Source organism: Quercus robur, chromosome 2 (genome assembly GCF_932294415.1).
Source record: "Quercus robur chromosome 2, dhQueRobu3.1, whole genome shotgun sequence".
NCBI classification, from domain to species: Eukaryota; Viridiplantae; Streptophyta; class Magnoliopsida; order Fagales; family Fagaceae; genus Quercus; species Quercus robur.
This window is the reverse complement of record NC_065535.1, coordinates 41,003,825-41,016,967: the sequence shown is the minus strand read 5'-3', so window position 1 is coordinate 41,016,967 and position 13,143 is coordinate 41,003,825. Positions and strand designations below refer to the sequence as shown.

At 33.2% G+C, this 13,143-nt stretch overlaps 2 protein-coding genes across 2 annotated transcripts; both read left to right on the top strand.

The window, feature by feature from the left end:
• The first annotated feature begins 9,028 nt into the window (after positions 1–9,028).
• LOC126699016 (protein FAR1-RELATED SEQUENCE 5-like) lies at positions 9,029–10,107 on the top strand. The gene is made up of 2 exons (XM_050396566.1): positions 9,029–9,510; positions 9,741–10,107. The coding sequence occupies exons 1-2, from the start codon at positions 9,029–9,031 to the stop codon at positions 10,105–10,107; spliced, it is 849 nt and encodes a 282-aa protein (XP_050252523.1).
• Positions 10,108–10,113: 6 nt separating this feature from the next.
• On the top strand, positions 10,114–11,638 carry LOC126699006 (protein FAR-RED ELONGATED HYPOCOTYL 3-like). Its single transcript, XM_050396554.1, has 3 exons — positions 10,114–10,719; positions 11,266–11,352; positions 11,471–11,638. The coding sequence occupies exons 1-3, from the start codon at positions 10,114–10,116 to the stop codon at positions 11,636–11,638; spliced, it is 861 nt and encodes a 286-aa protein (XP_050252511.1).
• Positions 11,639–13,143: the final 1,505 nt, after the last annotated feature.

Genomic DNA, 13,143 nt, shown 5'->3' with positions numbered 1-13,143 from the left:
CCATGCTAGGTGCATCAATTCTCAAGGCCATAACTTTTGATCTGACAGTTGGATTTTCAAATTGTCAACTATTCGAGAAACTGGACATCCATATCTTTCCATCAATACCAAGATCAACTCAATCGGAGTTTAGGAAGGCCTTCAAATGATCAATCGAAGTCAAAACCGAGAAGTGGGGGAAAAGGACAAGATTGATGACATTAGCAGCTAGGTCTGGCGCACCGATGCGCCAGCCTGGCCCAATGCACCCTAAGGGTGCACCAGAAGTGAAGGGTCACAAAATCAACTATTTAACCCCGGACCCCCCCCCCCCCCCCTCAAATATTGATAAAAACAAATTTCAGGAATTTGGAGCATTTTTCTGGGTAGTCTCTCTCTCTCCTTCCTCCTAATTTCTCTCCAAAAACATACCCAAAAAAAAAAAAAAAAAAAAACCGTTGTTTTCTCTTCTTTTTCATAAATCAAGAGGTAGTGTTCTTACTCTCATCTCCCTCTCCTTGGTCCATATACCTTGGATTTGAGGTTTAGGGATGTAAATGTTTTATTGCTTTCTAGCATGTTTTATTTCTTTTCTAGCATGTCTATTGCTTTCTTAACATGTTTTATTGCTTTGAAGTTATTGGCCTAGCCTTCTTGTTTATGTGCTTTTTGTCATGTTTATGAGCTTAAAGCTTTATTTGGATGCTATGCTTAGTGTTTTTTTTATAGATTTATACATCTTGTTGTGTTTCTTTCTAGTGTTTTGGCTTTTGGGTAGGGTGTAGATCTAGAGTTAGTGGTCTAGGCCTATATCCATACACCCGAATACAACAAAGGGTTTGGATTGGTTCCTTTTTGCATGTTTATGCTTTCTTTGCTCTTTCACATGTGTTTGTGATTGGATCCGTACTTCTATGCTTAGATCTCGTTTCTTGCATCCTTACCATGCTTCACATGTCTTGTTTCCCATTGTGGGTTTGTGCCTGTTGGCCTTTGGGGCCTCTTTGTTTGTTTGGTTGCATCCTTCCACCTTTTTGTGGCTTGTTTGGATGCAACCATGTGTGAGAGTACATCTTCGTGATGGTGGCTTACTTGCCACTCGTCTTTCTCTCCTTTGTTTTGCTTTGCATGTTAGGGTTTCTCATCTTAGCCTTGTATGTGCCTTATAACATGATTAGCTTTCCCCTCTGTGTGATGATATGCTTAGTCTTTTTTATGCTTTCTTTGTGCCTTCTTGTTTGCTTTCCTTGCTTTTGTTTGCATCTTTAGTTATATGTTCAAGCATGTGTCTTTGTGCGCTTGTTGTATCATCAAGCATCGTTCCTACCTATGATTTCATGCGGGTTCACACTCGTCTTTGTACATGAAATCTCGAGTCCCTTTTTAGGAACATTGCTTGATGGCTCATGTGTCACCCGTACTCCAATATAATGGAACTACGGACCCCAAATCCAAAAAGACATTTATCCTTCAAGGACACCTTTTCTTGTTTGCTTGTTTGATAACATGTTTGTTTGCTCCTTTGTATGTCTCCTTTCCTTTGCTTGCTTGCCTTGCTTGTCTGCTTAGTGCTTTCTTTGTTTCTTTGTTATCCCTTTTGCTTGTCTGCTAGCCTTGTGTTTCCTTGTTTATTGCATGTGCACTTGGAGAACGGGCACGACTTCTAAAATGCAAGCAAAGAAGACAAAAATGCAAGCAAAATGAGCAAGCCAAAAAAGGGCAATGATTAGTAGATTAGGAGGCTTAGCCTTTCCATGTAGTTTTATCTCTCTCTCTCTTAGTCTTTTCTTTAGAACCATGCCTATAGCTTTCTAGGTTAGGGTTTTCTTTCCTTGTACCTTGCTTGGGCTGCATTCTTAGGGTATGGCAAAGTCTAATCTTTATCTTGCCTGTACCTTGCTTGGGCCATATCTTTTGGATGTTGGCAATGCTTGATTTATCTTTCCTATACCTTCCTTAGGCCACATTCCTTGGGTATGGCAATGTCTAATCTTCACTTTTCCTATACCTTGCTTGGGCCATACCTTTGGGATGTTGGCAATGTTTGGTTTATCTTTCCGCTTTGCGTGTCTTGCATTGTGCATGTGTGTGTGTGTGTGTGTGTGTGTGTGTGTGTGTCTATATATATATATATATATATATATATATATATATATATGCTTATTTAAAGATGGTCATGCACTTTGTATGATGAACTCATATGGTTAGGAGGGTACCCCCTTGTGATCATGGGTGCTCTTGACCTTAAAGTGTGATCATGCTACACTGTGTGCATGATTGTTGCGGTATGATTGTTTCGATCCACTTCAGCTAGTGATATTAGTTTCCACGTGTATGCCACACGCATCATTGTGTTTAATGCTCTGGTGAGCCTCAGCTTGCCTTAGTATTAGCATATTGGTGCATGCCATATATACAGGCATGAAATCCTACCGATGCGCCATAGCGCACCAAATGCAAAACTCTGCCAAATTTTCTTCATGAAAATGAGGCTTCTTTTTACCATATTCTCACTATGTCCTTGAGCTTGACATAGAATTCATCGAATGACTCATCGTCATCCATCCTTATTTCCTCAAAATTGGTAGTGAGCCTTTGAAGCTTGGATTTTTTAATAGCTATTGTGCCCTCGTAGGTATTATGAAGAATAGTCCATGCTTCCTTTGCATAGTTAGTGGAGGAGATCTTCTTGAATTCTTCATTGGTCACTGTGCTAAATAGAGCATTCAGTGCTCTACTATTAAAATTTGCAGTTTTGATCTTAGTATCATCCCACGTTGCTGGTGGCTCTTTAGGTTTCTTCCAACCTACTTCAACTGTAAGCCATACTTTCTCATCTAAAGACTGCAAAAAGGCTTTCATGCGTACTTTCTAGTACACATAGTTAGTACCATCAAATAAAGGAGAAATAATCAGGGATTGCCCACGATCCATAACAATAAGGGTCAATGGATCACACAGCAACTATTAAAACCTAATCAAAGTGTGCTTACTTTGATACCACTTATTAGGTTAAGATAGCTTGACCACGGTTAATTAATTCAATTACCCAAGATGATTAATTAGGTTCATTTGCATGAAAATCAATGAAAATCATGAAGGCACCAACAAATCACCAAATAAACTAAATACAGCAGAAATTAAATTGACACAATAATTTGTTGACAAATGAGGAAAATCTCTTGCAAGATAAAAATCCCATCAAATGATTTTAAGGTCACCACTCTCAAGAATCCACTAATCAACAATCAAGCGATTACAAGTATAAGGAATCTTACCAACTATCCTAGCCTATCCCAAAATACCAACCTATAGTTGAGCCTTTGCTCCAATACCCAATTAGACTTGATCTTGTTGTAGCCTTCTTTCCTTTAATGTACAAATCTCCAATCTGTGACTAACCATTTGCACGAATCCCAGTACATGACTAACTCCAGCAACTTTAAATGAAATTGTTGGCTGCAAAGTTCTTCACTTCATCAACAATGAAGATCAAAAAACACTTGGTTATAAAACCCTATGGCATATAAACGCAATAGTTTCTCACAGAGAAAATAAATCTCTTGGTCTCTATATCCGTGTGTGATTAGGGATGGGATGGGGCGGGGCCAAAGGATGGGGTCTTCGCCCCCGCCACGCATGGATTTTTCTTGCCCCATCCTCGCCCCGCCCCGCACGATGGAGAAAATTTCTTGCCCCATCCCCACCCCTTAAGGCCCCGCGAAGCCCCGCCCCACCTCGTAAAACTTTATTTCTTGTTAATTTTCCCTACAACTATTACCATTTTTTCAAATAAAATGACATGTTTCAATAATAAAAATATACTTGAAATTATAAATAAATTTATCCTATCAAATCAAACTAATTTTTAGCAAAAATTGAGTAATATTATCTAAATGTTTAACAAGACAATATCACAATAAAAATCTCATAGTATGACACAATAAAATAATCCAAAAAGTAAAATAAAGTAACAGATTGTGTCCAAACAAAGAAAAACTATAAGAAGTATTGGTTGTCTCTTTTTCCTACGTAAGTTTAAAAACTAGCACACTCAGGTCCTCCCATTTTATGACTATTTCATAGAGAATGGGACAAAGTCTCAAATCGGTAACAGCCAAATGCCCACACAGACACAAATATTTAGAGTCTCAAACTTAGACCTGTACTTCATTAAAAAAATTAATAAATAAATTATGTTCATGATGAAAAGTAAGTTGAGAAAGATGTATGAATCATGAATTAAATTAGTAATTCAATAGTACATAAATTTGTTTCTAATAAAGACAAAAGAAAATGTTAAAATTGGTACTTTATTTTCAACTTTGCTAAAGAGAAAAAAGAGGTAGAGAGCCACATTAAGTATAATAAAATAAGCTGATGATATTTTTGTATAAATAGTAGGGTTTTAGAGTATGAAAAAATTACAATTTAACCCTTATTAATGCGGGGCGGGGTGAGTCTAAAAAGTGTAAACCCATCCCCACCCCGCCCCGTGGTGCGGGTCTAAAATCTCACCCCACCATCTTTGCGGGACAAGGAAAACCCGCACGGGACGAAGTAGAGAAAGGCAGGTCAAGCGGGGCGGGGCAAAATTTTCATCCCTATGTGTGATGGCTCTTAAAATAAACCTTATATATGTCTAGGGTTATGAAAAAAAAAAACCCTAAACAAATACATAAGCTTGGGCCGAAATTTAGATCCAAAAAACTAAAAAATCGTAATTCTCGATAGATCGAGCTTCTATCGAGCTATCTATTGAACCTATCTATCGAGCTTCACATTAAGTCTTGATAGCAAGCATCTGTCGAGCTATCCGTTGAGACTTAATGAACAACTTTTCTTCACTTGCTTCTTAGACCAATCTTCATGTCTTTTAATACGAACACTTGATATGCTTAAACAACATATATCTTGATATATTAAACTCATCTTAAATCTACACAATTACAAATAAAGTGCATCTTGTCAAAGGATTAGCCAATTACATAAAATAGGACCCTAACAATAATTTTTGGATTATGACACTAACACCCTTCACCCCCCCCCCCCCCCGGCACCCCCACCCCAAAAAAGAACTTTAGAGCATATGCAAACTGTCACATCCCAAACCCGATACCTGGATTGTGACAATGACCGACATGCTAATATCAAGCTTAAACCTAGTATTAACAAAAACCAACTAAACTTTTTACTCCCTCTTTCTTATCATTCTTGTTTCTTTACTTCTTGATATAACTTTCCACTTGATATTCAAAGCATCTACATTGTACTTCAAGGGATAACACAACCCACCAGTTACAGCAATTCTAAATTTCATGTAATACATCTCTTATTATTTTAAGGTGCACAACTTTCATTAGATCCTAAGATACACAATACTACAAAACTGAACATCAAATTGCTAATTTGGGATCTATACATTTAAAACTAAAGTCAGCTCCTTCCAAAATTCGACTAAGGCTCCCTTTGCTTCAAAATAAAACTTGTTGACTGAAAAAGTGGAAGAGATGAGCTACACAACTCAGTAAGGGTAAGATACTCAAGAATTTAATAAAAATGCATGTAAATTAAATCATTTCATTTTATGATTATTCAAATAGGAGAACATCTATTCATGCATAGTATTTTATACTATTCATAATAATAACTTATACGTTTTTCATAGAAAAATAATTGTTCTCATTTTCTTATCAGAATAATATTACCAAAACCTTTTAGGCTGAATTTCTTTTATTTCTTACAAAGTCACCGAATATAATATTGATTGTTTAAAATCATATATCATAAAACTTAACGCTTCTTAAAAAACAGATATTTAATAACTTTTTAACATAAGCTTCCATCAAAAGCTTTATCTTTAACATAACAGAACTTTAGAAACTTTTATCTTTAAAGAACAGCTTTTCTTTTCATCAGAGACTTCTTTTCATGAGAGCCTTCAAATTTTCATAATGCATTTAAACAAAATCATTCTCTCGTGATCAATAAAATAATATAGCTTTTCATAACATATTGATTAATCCATATCTGATAAGTCTATACTTATTTGGAAGCTTCTAGCACCACTGTGCTAGGCATCCAGCATTCCCCACAATACCAGGTATTCTCGGGATCACATCATAATACATATCTTCAACCATGTGGGTAGGTTGGCATCCTCCACAAGTTGGCCGTTACCAATAAGGGCGGGTATAACAGAGCTCTCCACTTTTAATGGCCAATCAAATAACATTTTCCATAGAAAGCAAGTAATTTAACCCCTACTACCTGAATTTAGATCACTAGAGGACATAACCCGAAAACATTTCATACTTATACATCATACTGAAAATTCTTATTTTGCATAACATTTCATAATAATAGCATTTCCATTCTTTTCTTTAAACATCATGTTCGTGGAATTAGTAAAAGTATCAATATGCTTAAATCATATACATAATATTTCGAAAGTTCACGAACATATCTTTGTCTGAAACATGATTATATGTCATATCTCTAATCAAAACTTTTTAATGCATAATACACTTTAAAATAACTTCATGACTTACCAAATGTCCATATAACTTATCACTTACCTAAAAGCAGAGGAATCGAAAGCCTACAGTTAAAGGAGCTTAGACTTAGGTACTAGCAACACCTAAATCAAATATCAAAACTTATTACTATCAATTACTCATTATCATAAACTTACACATTCATCTCCAAGCCTATCTCTCATAATCAATGAAATCACACCTCAACGAGGTTTCCCAAACACAAGATACATTCATCAAACAATATGATGTACCAAATCATAGCAAAACCATTATTTTAATATTCATATTCAGATCATGTCATACAGCTTTAAAATCAATTCAGAATGTGTTTAAGATTGGAAGCAATGATGCATGCATCAACTTACACAAGGCAACATACAGCATGAACAAAACAGCTTCATAAAAACAGTAGTTAAATAGTTTAGAACCCTTCCTTTAGAGTACTAAACCTTGAACCAAGTTATACAAAATTTATCTATGATCCAGACATACCAAATAATGAGCATATTAATTTATAACTCAAAACATTCACCCTAACTTTAAAATTAAATCCTCAAAGTTAAGTGTGTCATTTATTGTTCACTGTTTATTCCAGCAACATATATTCCACTTATAAAATACAAATGGATTATCAATTCATATCCAATTTTCATAATTTACAGAACTAAATTATAAATCCATGATTTACTAAAAATCATACAAGACAGCATACTCAAATATGTCCTAACAGAATTTTAATTAACTTAAAAATTAAACCATTATTTTTATATTGATCCAATGGCTGTGAGACCACTTCCATTAAAACCAAATGTGTCTTAGCATTCATGAGAAATACTCCTAACATCCTAATTCACTATATACAATTTAATATATAATTTATCATGCGTAAACACAGAATTTGTCACAGTGACATCTTTGCAATATTTTCTTGTAAATTCACAAACAATTATCAAACGATAGTATTTTCATATGAAATTTAATATACACATACTAGACATGCTAGAATATATGAATAAACATCCAATTGACCATAATATCTTCAATCTTTCAAATTACTAACACAAAACTACAATTTAGCTTGTAACAATCAGATTAGAGAACATAGAGGGAAACTAAAGAAAACAATCACCCCATCAAATACCCAAAATAAGATGAGCTTTTATTTACTTACCTACAAACTTTGAGGATTTGGATCCTCTCCATTTCTATTTGAAATGGAGAGTGTCTAGTTAAGGGACTAGATCTTTTAAAAAAATACCTATGATAAAAAATGTGACAGCTCATAACTTAACTCAATATCAATCTTAACTGTAGCTAAACACTTAAACTAAACCACTCTTTAACTCAACTGGACAAAGTCTATTGAAAAAAAAAACAAATAAAACATAAAAAGAAAGAAAAGAAAGAGTCACGGGTATTTTTAGAGGGAAAAGTGAAACCAAAGAGAACACATTCATAGATTCAAATTTTTGATTATTTTGGAGAGAACACATCTCAAAGGCTATTTTCCTTTTGCACAACAAAGCACGTCTCTGTTTCTATCTTATCAAAACAAAGGTATGATAGTAAAAGTTGTTTATGGTTATCATATTTGATCTTTGATCATTTTTCTGCGTTTATATTGTTGTCTTGGTGGTTGGATGCCAGTTAGAGTCTATCTGAACATTTATTTTTAATTTTTTGAGATAAAGATTGAATCTTTAACATAACTTAACAAAGTCTATTGGAAAACAAAAAAAAATAAAACACAAAAAGAAAGAAGAGAAAGAGTCACAGCTATTTTAGGAGGGAAAAAGAGTCCATGTTTGATTGCTTAGAGAGAACACATTCAAAAAGTTCAGATTTTTATTATTTTGGAGGGAACACATTTCAAAGTTTGTTTTCTTTTTGTACAACAGAGCACGTCTCTGTTTCTAGCTTGCCAAAATAGAGGTATGGCAGTAAAAGTTGATAATGGTTATCTTTTTTTATCTTTGATCATTTTTTTGCGTTTATTTTGTTGTCTTGGTGCATTTATATTGTTGTCTTGGTGATTGGATGCCAGTTGAAGTCTATCTGAACTTTTATTTTTAATTTTTTGAGATAAAGATTGAATCTTTATATTGGCTGGATGATTCTTGGAGTCTATCTATATTTTTTTTTTGAGATCAAGATTGAATCTTTATTAAACGCAAATGTGGGTTGGTGAGTGATGCTTATGTTTATTAGTCATTATTAGCATATGGCATATGGCATATTAGGGGACTTGTTTATTGTTCACATATTATTCAAAATGATGTAATGTAGCTTTATTTTCAGTTTTTAAAATTTTAGTGAAACCCATATTTTTTTTCTTAAAAAAAAAACAAAAACAAATACAATACCATGTTTGTTTTATTGGATTTTTTTAAAATCATCTCTGATTTGAAAACTAAAATGATAGATGAAAGTTATAATAAATTTATGGTCATTTCATTCTAGGGATAATGATGAATGTTTTAATGGGAGTACATGTTTCTTCTAATGTGACCATGGAATTTACCCCATTTAAAGGGATGGAGTTTGAAGCAAATGGGATTGCATATGATTTTTATAATGAATATGGAAGAAAGACTGGTTTTAGCATTAGAAAAGAGTATGTAAATAAATGTAAGAAGATTGGAGTGGTTACTTCAAGGAGATTTGTGTGCGCGAAGGAGGGAGTTCGAGGCAAAGACAAGCGAGATCAGAATGTAAAGCAGCCACGAGCAGAAACAAGATGTGGTTGTGAAGCACGTTTGGTTATTGTACTTAATCAAGATAGTAAAAAATATGTGGTGAATGAATTTATTGCTGAGCATAACCACTATCTCCACCTCCCATCAACTATACACATGATGCCATCACAATGGAAAATGACTACAAATCATGCTATTGAAATTGATTTGGCATATGAGTCGGGATTGAGATTAAAGCAATCTTATAAGCTTCTTAGTAAGCACGTTGGTGGATATGAAAATCTTGGTTTTACCAAGCAAGATCAGAAAAACTATTTACAAACTAGGCGACAGAGAGACATGAAGCATGGGGAAGCTACTAGCTTGGGATGATATTTCAGTCAACAACTTAAGGAAAATCCTTCATATTATTTTGCTACTCAATTTGACTGTGAAGAGTTGATTACTAATATCTTTTAAGCCGATGTAAGAATGATCATTGATATAGCCATTTTGGTGATGTAATAACGTTTGATACAATATATAGTACAAATAGAGATGCAAGGCCACTTGGAGTATTTTTGGGACTTAATCACCATAGAGAAACTGTTGTATTTGGAGGTGCACTTTTATATGATGAAATGATTGAATCTTTTGTATGGTTATTTGAGATATTCTTAGAACCAATGTCTGAAAAGAAGTCAATTACTATTTTCACATATCAAGATGCAGCAATGTTAGCTGCAATAAAGGTAGTCATGATGCCTAAGACATATCATGCATTGTGTAGTTGGCATATGTGGCAGAATGTTGAGAAACACTTGGGTCATTTACTTAAAAATGAGTCTCAATTTAATGATGATTTAGCATGTGTCTATGAGTATGATGGTGAAGATGAGTTTCTTACAGCTTAGAATGAAATGTTGGATAAGTACGATGTTCGTGAAAATAAATGGCTAATTGATCTATTCAAATTGAAGGAAAAATGGGTCCAAGCATATGTTAAGAGAACTTTCACTGCAGGAATGAAGACAACCCAACTTAGTGAGAGTTTCAATGTTGACTTGAAGGATTGCTTGTGTACTGATCTCAATATAGTAGAGTTTTTCAATCATTTTAAAAGAGTTGTCAATCAAAAACGAAATAAGGAGTTAGAAGCAGAATACAACTCTAGACATAAATTTCCAAGATTGAAACTCAAAAGCTCTCCTATGCTTAACCAAGTAGCAACAGTGTACACGCCTACATTGTTTGATTTATTTCAAACAGAAATTAAAGAGGTAATGGCACTTTCCATCCTAGAACGCAATGTGAGTCAAACACATAGTTATATGGTTGGAGTTTTTAATCGATATGAAAAATATGAAGTCATGTGGAATCCATTAGATGAGACTATATCTTGTAGTTACAGAAAGTTTGAGACATTTGGTATTTTATGTAGGCATGGTTTGAAATTTCTTGATGTATTGGATATCAAGTTGATTCCTAATAGATATATCATGAAGAGGTGGAGAAGAGATGCAAAAGTTAGAAGTGGAAAAAATTGCAAAACACATAACATTAAGCTGGATACTTTACTGGAATATGTAGATTGGTATCGAGATTTATGTCCAAAATATATTCAATTAGTGAATGAGGCATGTGAAACTAAAAAAGGCCATAATATTCTAAGCTTAGCAATTGCAGATTTGAAAAAAAAAAAAAAAAAAAAAAAAAAAAAAAAAAAAAAAAAAACCTTTGTGACCTTAGGAATTGCAAAGCTAATATAGAAGAAGACATCATTATGCCTTCCACTGATTTTGCAGACAAAGAAGATCAATTATATACTTCGATTACGATTGTACCAAAAGGGATAAAGAAAAGGGAGATTTATCGTAATAAAAAGCGTAGGATGAAATCATGGATAAAAAAGATGCCGAAACCAAAGGAATGAACATCAAAGAAGCAAACAAAGAAAAAAAAAGTGCAGGAGGTAATCTTCTAAATTATCCTTCTTTTCACCATTTTATTTTATTTTTACACATTAAATATAGTATATTATTATTGTTGCTAAACAAATACAATTTTTATAGGAAATATATGCACATGACATCATGGCACAAAAGAAAACTGAAGATATCTCTTCTAGTAATATTACTAGTTTTACACAACTTTTAATGGTAAAGATATTTACAATTATATATTTTACTTTGATATTAATAATAGTTTAGATGCATGATTTGATAATTTTAATGCTAAGCTTGTGATATGTGTAATGTGTAATTGGTTTTTTTGTAGTTGGCTTCTACAAGTTCTACATCACATCAAGGAGGCTCATCAACAAGTGTTGCATTAGCATCACATTTAGAGAATATATCAAGTGTTGTAGGCTCCAATGACAAAATTGATGGTGCAAGAGATCTCTTGACTCAAGGAAGTATTGCAAGTGGAGGTCCCTTGACTTAAGAAAGTGTTGCAAGTGGATGGAATGAGATGGTTCACAAAGTCAATCCATTTTTCTAGTTTAGGATCATGTTTTATAATCTAAGACACATGCTGAGATTAAGTGCTCTTGTTTTGCAATTTTCCTAGTTTAGGATTGGAATTTTAATGGTCCTAGTTTAGGAATGAGATAGTTCATAAAGTCAAGCCATTTCCTTTTGTTACCAAAGAACATATCTTTGTTTATATCTTGCCAAAACAGAGGTACAAGTTGTGACCAAGTGTTATAGTTTTGTAATTTTCTTACTTTAAGATTGAAGTTATAATGATCCAGAAATTTGAAGTTTCTTTTCAATGGATCATAATCTGCATAAATTTTGCTTCTTAGATGGCCTATATTATTATACTATGTCTTATTAGGGAGTTCTATTTATCTCCAATTATCAATATCAATGTTTACTTTAATTGCAAAAGCTTCATTGACTTTTGGTAGCTACTCAATCAAGCAATTGCTTGTGATCTGCATGTCTGATGTATAGGCATGGTGTTAATTTCTGCATAATTATTTGTTGCTACAGAAATTGTTATGTTTTTCTACATAATTATTGTTTCTGTAGAATAGGTCTGGTATTGCACATTCTGTAGCAGATTGTCCTATTTTGTTTTAAAGGTTTGAGATGTATTGTTTGTGTTTCTACAGAAGTTGTTTTCTGCATAATTGTTATGCTATTAGGAGTGGATCAGTTTCCCTCTTTGCTATAAATAGTGTTCAGTTTTTGTCTAGGCAGGAGTTGTTGTTTTCATATGTAAGTGTTGCTATTTGATTTAGGTAGTGTTCTTTGGCTAGGCAAAAGTTGTTGTTTTTATGTATAACTAGTCGCTAACCTATGCGATGCATAGGAAAATTACTGAAAATGAAAGCTAATAAATACTAAGCAATTATGCAAAATACCATTTAAATTAAAAGACAAATATTAGTGAATGTCGTTATTCTTAACTGTTTGTGTTACATCTAGAGTTTCATATCTAAGTTATTACAATACTACTTGTAACAACTGAAGCTCACAATATAAATATCTTATATGAGGCCAAAACTTATATTATCTTCGAGCTCCCCTTAGCCTTACAAAGTTCCAAACAAAATTTCTTTTGTATTGAATTTGATTTCAAAGGACTTATTCAAAATTATTTGAATTAAACCTCACAAATTAGAAAGAAAAATATACAAATAAACATTACAATTAACATACAAATAAACTACCAATTTAACATGATAAATCACTATTAATAATTTAGAAAGCAAAAAATTAACAAAATTAAAGTTATTACCCGTTTTAACCTAAAACTTTTCATATACTAAAGTTGTTAAACACCTATTAACAAATAACTATTGATATTAAAATATTCAGTAATTCCTTCAATACCGCAAGTTGTTCATGCTGTAAAAAATTTGAGAGAATAACATAGCAAGCATCTTAAACTCTTTTGTGCTTGGATCCTACAAAAAAATATATATAGCAATGGAGACA

What these genes read in the sequence shown, in the direction of transcription:
- LOC126699016 (XM_050396566.1), top strand. Translation starts at nt 9,029, where the DNA reads ATGGAATTTACCCCATTTAAAGGGATGGAGTTTGAAGCAAATGGGATT. An exon ending in GAAAATCTTGGTTTTACCAA is followed by an intron (nt 9,511 to 9,740) that starts GCAAGATCAGAA and finishes TACAATATATAG; the next exon opens with TACAAATAGAGATGCAAGGC.
- LOC126699006 (XM_050396554.1), top strand. Translation starts at nt 10,114, where the DNA reads ATGTTGGATAAGTACGATGTTCGTGAAAATAAATGGCTAATTGATCTA. An exon ending in GGTGGAGAAGAGATGCAAAA is followed by an intron (nt 10,720 to 11,265) that starts GTTAGAAGTGGA and finishes CAATTTTTATAG; the next exon opens with GAAATATATGCACATGACAT. An exon ending in GTTTTACACAACTTTTAATG is followed by an intron (nt 11,353 to 11,470) that starts GTAAAGATATTT and finishes GTTTTTTTGTAG; the next exon opens with TTGGCTTCTACAAGTTCTAC.